We start from the raw sequence: 10,210 nt of genomic DNA on the forward strand, positions 1-10,210 counted from the left end.
AAGTTGAGTGGTGGTCATTCCTATATATGAAGAAGTTTGGTGCACATAGTTACCAATGGGACAGGAAAATTCATATATAAGATGACTATTTTTCATGATGGAATTTTTGTTGGGTTGACAGTTATTTTTGATTATCATGTGTGGTAAATTTGTAAAAAAGGTAAATTTGTTTTTGCTAACATATTGTTATCATTTGTTTAATAGATTCTAATATATATCAGTTACTACCCCTTGTGGAAGAATACCAAATCATGGTAGTAAAAAAAAAATGTGAAGAATTTTTGCTGACTAAAATGGGTAATATGGAGCTTCTAGTTACAGCTCAACAACACATATAACATTATAGAAACAACACATAATACAATATTAACACGTTCAATTCTTGACAATAACACAAATGTTCTTTACAAAAACTCCGATTATTTCACCTTAAAGATAGCCGAAGCCATATTAATAAAAATAAAAAATCCAAAATTAAATGTTCAGCTACAAAGTATAACAGTACTTCCGACTCACAAGCAGTTATCTAAACTAATTAATAATTCTTTCACCACCAATAACAACTACGTTACCACCACCAACAACCATGTTACTACGATTGTTGTTTTTGTAGTTTTCGTGGGTTCCAGATCAGCGTGCAAAGTAATGTGAATAGGGAGATGGTCAGAAGACAAGGTGGTAAGTACGGACCAGTCCATAGAAGATATCAGGGAATCTGATGCTATCGAGACATCAGGAGAAGTTGGCTGGCTGTTGTTGGGGAGACGGGTCGGAGAATCAAGATTTAACGAACCGCAATCAGAGTCATCGATCTCGACTGCCAGTGCTTCACCTCGCGCGTCCTGAATGTTGGAGTCGTGAGCATTCAGGTCACCCATTAAAATAGTATTCGGATTGGATAGAAGGTCGGAGACAGAGGCTGTGAAGTGTGACGGGCAGACCGATTGAGGAGGTATGTATTAAGGTAATGACAATCGTGAATTTCAATAAGGCCAACTAGGCCAGATACACTGTAGAGACCAAAACTGCCTTCGCAAAATCTGTATCTCCCAATGACCCTTCGGCAGCTGAGAAATTGTTTCGTCACATCTTGTCGTTCGCCAGCGCTCGCAACATTCTTTCAGGAAGGAGAATTCTCTCACGACCAGGGCTGTCCAGAGAAATCACGGACCTCATGGTTCAACGAGACAGTCTCAGATCCTTGGACCCTACTTCAGACAACATCAACTCTCTCTCAACTGTCATTCAACAAAAAATCAATAATCTAAAGCTCACCCGCTGGAAGGAATACCTGAGCACATTCAATAAATCCACCAACACAAACCGCTTATGGTCCACCATCAAGGCTCTCAACGGTAAGCCTAAACAATACCCAAATAATGCCATCACTTTCAATAACAAACAAATAACAGATAATAAACAGATGGCCAACCTATTCAATAAAACCTTTACCTCATTCAAAACACACATCGACAAATTAAATAGATTCACAACCAGGACCATCAAGAACCTCCCTCTTGACGACCATCAAATCTTTACCCCAGATCAAGTATCAACGGCCATCAAACAATCCAAGCCCTCGAAAGCCTCCGGCCCCGACAACCTCACCATCATACATCTCAAACATTTAGGTCCTCTAGGTATTTCCTTCCTCACCAACATCTTCAATAGCTCCCTGAATACATGTAAAATTCCCGACATCTATGAAAAAGCGAAAATCATCCCTCTGTTAAAACCTGGAAAACCAGATAGCGACTCAAAATCATACAGGCCAATATCGTTACTCTGCCCAGTCGTCAAGATCCTTGAAAAATGCCTTCTCCCAATCCTATCAAAGCATCTAACTTTGGCGGATCATCAACACGGTTTCCGTCCAAACTACTCAACAACCTCTGCTCTCACCACGATAACAAACGATATCGCAAATGGCCTTAATCACAAAAGACCAGCTCATCGCACCGTTCTTGGCGCCCTAGACCTCTCTAAGGCCTTCGACACGGTCAGCCACCGTATTCTGCTCTCGGATCTTTTAACCACAACACTCCCAAGATCTGTTATACGCTGGATGTCAAACTACCTGCACGGACGTACCGCATCAACCACATTTCGACAACAGCACTCCAAATAACGAATCATCCACACAGAAGTGCTTCAAGGCTCAGTGTTGTCCCCCTCACTTTTCAACTTTTATGTCTCAAAAACACCTGCACCACCCCCGGACATCAAAATCATCTCATATGCGGATGACTTCTCTATCTACTCTACAGGTCCAGATGCAGCTGTTTTGACCCGGCGGCTTAACAGTTATCAGACGGAGTTATATGACTTTTTCCACAACCGTAATTTGGAGATCTCAACATCCAAATCCACAATAACACTCTTTACCTCTTACACATCTCAATACCATTATCACCCGCAAGTCAAAATCAATAACCAAACTCTTCCTCTAGAGCATAACCCAAAAATTCTAGGCTTTACCTTTGACACGATGCTCTCCTTCTCGCAGCATCACAAGATGTCAGCTTCTAAGGCCTCTAAGCGAAACTCAATTTTAAAAGCTCTCAGTGGAACCACCTATGGCGAAGACAAGGAAACATTAATGCAAACATACAAGGCGATTGGCCGATCAGTTATTGAGTATGCCTGCCCGGCCTGGTTTCCACTGACTTCCGACACAAGCTACCACAGACTTACAACGCTCACAAAACGCTGCTTTACGGGTAATCACCGGATGTCACGGAATAGTATCGGAACAACATCTCCACTCTGAATGCCAGATGCTATCAGTAAAGCAGCATACTGACCTACTATCATCTCAATTCCTTTTACAATGCCATAATACCAGTCACCCTTGCCACCACATCATAAGAGAACCACGACCCGACAGAAATATAAAACACACATTATTCAGCAAATATGTACAGACAGTGCAAACCGTTCTGCCCACAGATACCGACAGCAGAGCGTTAAAGGCAGCTTCATCTGCCTTGCATTGCAGTGCTGCAAAACTCGCCTCGGAGACATATCATGCCGCTGTGCTGCTCAACGGATGGCCACCTCCAACACCCAAAATAGACAAGGCAGAGGAGAGTTTGCCCAGGGCGTTGAGAAGAAAACTGGCCCAGCTCCGCTCTGGTCACTGCATCTCCCTCAACAGCTACAGATCGAAAATAGACAGTGGGGTCAGCAACATCTGTCCAATATACCAGTTACTTCCTGATGATGTTCCCCATCTCTTCAGCTGCCCAAAGAACCCAACTCATTTCACGATAATAGATCTCTGGCGTAATCCGGTGGCCGTGGCTAACTGGCTACGGCCTCGTCTGGATCCCTCCAAAGATGTCTGACGCAGGGCAACAACAACAACCATGTTACTACCAACAACAATGTTAACCATGTTAGAGATGCCAACGACCATGACCACAACACCAACAATAATGTTAATAATTGCAGCAACAACACCAATACTAATGTTAACAACAACATCATCATTGTCAATAACAACAACAACAATAACAACAGCAACAACAATAACAACAACAACAGCAACAATAACAACAACAATAGTAATAATAATGATAATAACAACAATAACAACAGCAACAACAACAACTACAACAACAATAGTAATAATAATAATAATAACTATAACAATGATAATAATATAAACTTGGAAACATGAATATTGAAGTATGATGATATGGCTGATTTTTGTTTTTTATTTGTTGATTTACTTTATGGTCGTTTTTTCAGCAATTTTAAAATTTTAATTTTAATTTATTTTGTTTAATTGTAATATATATCTATGTAAATAATTTTAAGTTAATTTTATCAATATGTTAAATATATAGTATATAATAATTAATAATAGTATTTTCAAAAATGTTTCGCGCTTAAAATTAAGTTATACGGTATGACGTCATTTGTTTATAAACGGTAATTTTCGTTATTAAAATATTTTGCACTGACGATGATATATTTTATATCGAAAAAGCTTTCTGCAATTATTTATTTTAATAAACATGAACAATAATAATTTTATATATATATATATCATTCTTTTAAAAATGTTTATTATCATGTACTCAACTTGCAAAACACTTTACTGTAGTGAGCGTGTAACGCGCCTGAGTTATAACACTTAGGCACCCAACTTACATAAATTAAACGATAAAACGAGTGACCAAAGTAAATTTTTTTAGTTTTTGGTCCCCTTCGTCAAATTAAAAAATTTTTTACTCCCTAGTCAATGTCTAGATCTGCAGCTGCAAACAAGTGTGACACCCTGGCATTAGTTTTAAGTTATATTTATCAAAAGTAAAAGTGCAATTTCTTCAATCATTGGAAATTTGAAAAATTACCTTTCTAGATTTACATTCAGTGCAAAAATGTCCATAGCCTGATGCTAATTCGTTAATCACTCCAAACATTTTACTATCTCGTTCACTGTAAGCTTTTCTATCTTGCTCAACTAAACCTTCAAGATTTAAAACGCGAAGTTGCAAAATGTTAATCAAATTTTCTTGTTCCAGATATTTGAAATGTGGATCTTTTTGAAGTTCTGAAAAGCTCTTTGATTTGACCTTAGTAAAAATAAATAAAATATAAATATAAATAAATAAAATTAAGTATACATATACTTAAGATTAAAGAATTGTAAAAATTGTTTAGAAGTTTGAAATTTCATTTAAAATTAATGAAAAAATATAAAAAAAAAAACATGCCAACTGACATGATCAATACATTTATTAAGAAGTTGCGTAAGTCTATATTGTTGAGCTGTAACTCGAAGCTCCATATTACCCATTTTAGTCAGCAAAAATTCTTCACATTTTTTTTTACTTCCATGATTTGGTATTCTTCCACAAGAGGCAGTAACTGATATACATTAGATTCTATTAAACAAATGATAACAATATGTTAGCAAAAACAAATTTACCTTTTTTTCAAAGTTTTTAAAGCTGAAATAAAATATTTTTTAATCTAGAGCTCAATTTTTATCTCAAGAGATAGTAAAAGTTAAAATTTATGAAAAAAAATCAAAAAGTTGTTTATTGTGAATTAAAAATTACATTTAGACATTTAAAAGTCAGGAGTAGTGTAAAATAAAATGGTTATCACCAAACAGGTGTGGAAAGCCCATATAGAAAAGTTGATAAATGAAGAGAATGAGTGAGATGGAGATGTGGAATCCGCGGTCACACACGGACCCATAGAAAAAGTGACGATGGAGGAAGTAGAAAAAGCAGTTAGAGAAATGAAACTAGGTAAAGCGACAGGGGTTTCGAAAGTGGCGGCGGAACATATAAAAACGAGTGGGGTGATAGGAATTGAAGTTATGATGAGAATTGCTAACAGTATGTTTGATGTATACCTGAGGATTGGCGACACAGTGTGTTGGTGCCGTTGTATAAGGGCAAAAAAGATGTGAGAGATTGTGGGTCATATAGGGGTGTGAAGTTGCTTGAACATGAAATGAAGGTAGTGGAGAGGGTGCTTGAGAGGAGATTGAGAAATATGGTGACAGTTAATGAAATGCAGTGTGGGTTTATGCCTGGTAGGGGAACGGTGGATGCGTTGTTCATAGTGAGAATGTTGCAGGAGAATTATAGAAAGAAGAAACGAAGATTGTACATGTGTTTTGTGGATCTAGAAAAGGCTTTTGATCGAGTACTGAGGAAGGTCATTGAATGGGCGTTGAGGAAGAAAGGAGTGAATGAGAGACTTGTTAAAGCTGCGATGCAGTTGTATGATGGGGCGAAGACAAAGGTGAGGGTCGGAAGGGGGGTGTCGGACGCTTTTAATGTTAAGGTAGGAGTGCATCAAGGATCAGTGTTATCACCGTTTTTGTTTTAAATTGTGATGGATATTGTGTGTGGAAACATAATTGAGGGGTTGTTATTTGAGATTTTGTATGCAGATAATTTAGTCTTGATGGCTGATAGCATGGATTAATTGCAGTTAAAATTTGACAGATGGAAAAGTGTTATCGAAAAGAAATGGTTAAAAGTTAATATTGGTAAGACGAAGGTAATGGTGAGTGGGGAGGGTGGGGAGCGAGTGATAAGTAAAATAGACCCCTGTGGGGTATGTGACAGGAGAGTGAAGGCTAACTCGGTATTGTGTATAGGATGTCAGAAGTGGATGCATAAGAGATGTAGTGGTGTGAGGGGGGCACTAAAAAAGGTGGAAGGCACGTTCAAATGTAAAAAATGTATTCATGGTGTGATTAATAGGACGGACGCAAGGACAGGGTTGAGTGGTGGTATTGAAAAAGTGGAAAGCTTTGTTTATTTAGGGGTTAAGCTGAACACGGATGGAGGATGTTTGAACGCTGTTACGGCTAGAGTTCGTGTTGAATGGATGAAATTTAGAGAACTGGGTGGGGTATTGTGTGGAAAGAAATGGTCAGTGAAAATGAAAGGGAGGGTATATAAAGCATGTGTGAAAGCAGCGATGGTATATGGTGGTGAAACTTGGGTGTTAAGGAGAGAGGAGGAAAGTGTACTGCAGAGGGCGGAAAGAGCTATGGTGAAGATGATGTGTGGGGTTAAAGTGAAGGTTAGGAGGAGTAGTACAGAGCTGATGTCGATGATGGGACTGAATGAGGACATTGTGACATTGATAAGGAGATCGAGATTGCGGTGGTATGGACATTTGTTGAAAAGGGATGAAAGGGTCGGGATTAGGCGAGCGTTGGAGTTCGAGGTTGAAGAAGTGATAGGAAGGGGTCTCAGCGATTGGGATGGAGAGAGCAGGTGGAGAAAGACAGAGTGAAAGCGGGGATGCGTTACACTGAGGCGATTGACAGATGTGAATGGCGTCGATGGGTATTTCAGTTTCATCATAGGTAGCCAAAAAACAACCCCGATCTTGGGGAAAATGTCGTCTAAATGTGTGTTGTTTATCACCAAACATCAAAAATTGATAATGATATGTTAAAAATTAATATACATTAAGATTAAATTTTAATAAAAATTAAAAAAAATTGAAATTGATATTTCACAGAAATATTTTAGAATAAATAACAAATTTTAAATTTAAACCATTGACTTGTTTGATGGGAGGGTACATACAATGCAACAATTCTACAAACTCATCTAATTTTTTATGTGGTAAACAAACCACGTCGTCATTTTTTTCTTTGAAATGTCCCATAAACATTGACTTGAAAACAGGAGACCATATGGCTAAAATCTCCTTGTGAACATATAAAAATTGTCTTTCAACCTCTAAAACAATATAGGATAATGGATCTCGAATTGTAAAATCTATAGTTTCTTGGTCCATGTTAAATGTGCTAAACTAAACGTGACCAGCCTTATCTTTTCAATGACTTGATATAAAATATTTTTAATACTGACGAGTCAAAAATAATTTTATTTCAATGAATTAATGAATAGACTTATAATATTTTATAAAATTTATAAAAAATCTAAATATCAATTATTATTATCAAAATAAGGAAGGAATAAAACAATTTATGGCAAAACCTTAGGATGGTACTGGGAAATTCCATAAAATAGTAAACAAAGAGTTAAAAATAAATCTAGCTTAATTTGCGCCATTTAGCTCCTCCCCCTTTTTAATAGCCGTTGCCTTTGTTGTGATGTAATCATGGATATATATAAATATATATTTGTGTATATATATGTATATATGGATGTAATGAATGTTTAAAAGCGCAATTTTTAATTTTTCTTGTCTTGTAAAATAATAAATGATATTTAAGGCGGTTAATTTTTCGTCTTTTTTAAAAATGTTATTTAAAAATTTTATAATTTACGAGTGCAAGCCAAAACACTTTTTTAGGAGTTCATGATTTTATTTTATCGTAATAAATGAAATATTTTATCGTAATACAATTTAATTTATTAAAAAATACGATTAAAATTATGTGAAATGGATATATATTTTTGTATATAGATATGTATATAACTATATATGGATGTAATAAAATGCGTGTGCGTTAGCGTGTGCGATTTATTTGCCCAATACAAATGTTATAAAATTAATCCGTACTATCAATTATCACCATTTACACATACACACACACAAAATATCTATTATTGAAAATTATTTAAAAATTAATAATAAATTAAAATGATTGAAAAAGTATCTTTTCTTGTTTTCGTCTTGCTATCTAATAAACATAAATATTAAAAAGGGGGAGGAGCTACATGAGGAAAAATAGCTGGATTTATTTTTAACTCTTTGGTTACCTTTTTATGGAATTTTCCAGTACCATCCTAAGATTTTGCCACAATTTATCTTAAAAAAATTATTATTTTTTAAAATATAACAAAATAGGGCACAGAATGATATGAAGGTAATGTTCGTGACGGTTTCGGCGACGGTTTCGGCGACGATGAAGCATATCTAACAGGTGGAGCCAATCATGTCAAATTGGCTGAACAGTTTGAACTAATATAGGTAAAATAGTTTGAAACTACGCTTCTGTTGTTTACATAGAATAATATTGAAAACTTTAAATTTGGCTCCGCCCTTCATTTATATTCATGACCAACCAAAGCGCTTCATTTTATTGTAATAAATTATTAAACAAATAATTAAAAAAATTATATCTTAAAATGTTTATTAATAATTTTGATGCCAAATAAAATAAGGCCAAATATTAAAACTGAAATTAAAAAAATAAAATATGGATTAAGTTTACATGTTATAGTTAAGCTGTGCAATCTCTTACATGAAAGAGCTTTAATATAGAAACAAAATTATTTTTTGTTTTTCCTTTTGCTATTTCTTCTTTCCTTGTTCAATTGCATTTATTTATATTTTTCATTAATAAAAATTTATCGGTTAGCCCCGGACACATCGTTCAGATAAATGAAAGCTGCATCTCATCTGCAAAAAGATTGAGGAACCGAAATGCACGTCCAGTTAGGACACGCTAGGTTTTTGGAGGCATCGATACGCAAACAAAAGATGCCTTTCTGGTGGAAGTAGATAAACGAGATGCTGCTCGGTTGGTTCCATAAAGTTTAATATTTTAAAAATCATTTTTGTTGGTTATGAAATAAAGTTCGATTTTAATAATTTTAGGTACAACAGTTTGGATGGATCATTGGGCTGCTTATAACAGTATAACAGCCGTAACCGGTTTAGCCCACCAAACCGTAAATCACTCCATTACATTTTGGGCCGTAAACGGATTGCACACAAATAGAGTGGAGAATTTGTGGCGATGCGCCAAACAAAAATTTAAAACAATGAATGTTACGTGCAATGCTCACGTACAATCATACCTTGACGAATTTATGTGGCTGCGCACCATAGGAGATAGAAAAAAGCGGTTCCAAAAGCCCTTGAACTTATACGACATTATTATTTATTTAAAATTTTGAAATTTTTTTGTATTTTTTTTATTAACTAATGATAATTATTAGAAGATACTTCTGTTTTCTTTTTTATATGAAAATATAATGTGCAAATAAAATTACAAATAGTTTTCATGTTTATAACATATTTTAAAAATAATAAATAATGATATTAGAATTTCATTAAAAATTACAAATATATACAATACAAATTGAAAAAAATAAAGCGCTTCGGTCAGTCATGAATATTAATGAAGGGCGGAGCCAAATTTAAAGTTTTCAATATTATTCTATGTAAACAACAGAAGCGCGGTTTCATACTATTTTTAAATAATATTTTCGTTAAATAATATTACACGGAGTAATTAAAAATTAATTTTTGTAGCATAAACATCTGCGTCCTGTTAAAATTTTGAAACGATATGATTTCGGAAACGGTGAAGCATATTTAACAGGCGAACTCAATCATGTCAAATCGGCTGAACAGTTTGACCTAATAAATTTTTGTTTAACAAAAATAAACGGAATTATTACAAATTAATTTTGTTACATAAAAATCTGCGTCCCGTTATTTTTTTCAAATGATACGGTTTGACGCCGTCAAATTTAACGATAAATAGCGATACGATAACAATACGATAACGAGGTATTAAAGACTATATAATAGCATCATGTGCATGAGTATGTGTATGTGTATTTGAACCAGGACATCGCGCAATAACAATGACGCTTGGCACGTTTACAGTCTGCCCTAAATTGTTTTCCCGCCAACTCCGCTTTATAAAATGTACTGTATTAAAACAGAAAACATTCATTCAATTAAAAAATTAAACAAAAATTACCTTTCTTTTTGCTAACAGTTTTTTATGCAC

At 35.0% G+C, this 10,210-nt stretch overlaps 3 protein-coding genes across 3 annotated transcripts in view; 1 reads left to right on the forward strand and 2 right to left on the reverse strand.

The window, feature by feature from the left end:
* HELRODRAFT_180326 (hypothetical protein) overlaps positions 1-3,489 on the reverse strand; it is a gene marked incomplete at both ends in the record, with an annotated part of 5,604 nt that extends 2,115 nt beyond the window's left edge. Inside the window, 2 exons of the mRNA XM_009029647.1 lie at positions 691-919; positions 3,309-3,489. Of these exons, the coding sequence (XP_009027895.1) occupies positions 691-919; positions 3,309-3,489 (410 nt within the window). The remainder of the gene's footprint in view (positions 1-690; positions 920-3,308) is intronic.
* Positions 3,490-4,246: 757 nt separating this feature from the next.
* Positions 4,247-7,290, reverse strand: HELRODRAFT_180327 (hypothetical protein; the record flags this gene model as incomplete). Its single annotated transcript, XM_009029648.1, has 3 exons — positions 4,247-4,285; positions 4,362-4,583; positions 7,126-7,290. 3 exons carry the CDS (start codon positions 7,288-7,290, stop codon positions 4,247-4,249), a joined length of 426 nt encoding a protein of 141 aa, XP_009027896.1.
* A 1,772-nt stretch (positions 7,291-9,062) lies between these two features.
* Positions 9,063-9,284, forward strand: HELRODRAFT_147243 (hypothetical protein; the record flags this gene model as incomplete). Its single annotated transcript, XM_009029649.1, has 1 exon — positions 9,063-9,284. A coding segment is annotated over one exon (222 nt), but the record flags the coding sequence as incomplete, so codon positions are not given.
* Positions 9,285-10,210: the final 926 nt, after the last annotated feature.

This window comes from Helobdella robusta, assembly GCF_000326865.2.
Source record: "Helobdella robusta unplaced genomic scaffold HELROscaffold_61, whole genome shotgun sequence".
NCBI lineage: Eukaryota > Metazoa > Annelida > Clitellata > Rhynchobdellida > Glossiphoniidae > Helobdella > Helobdella robusta.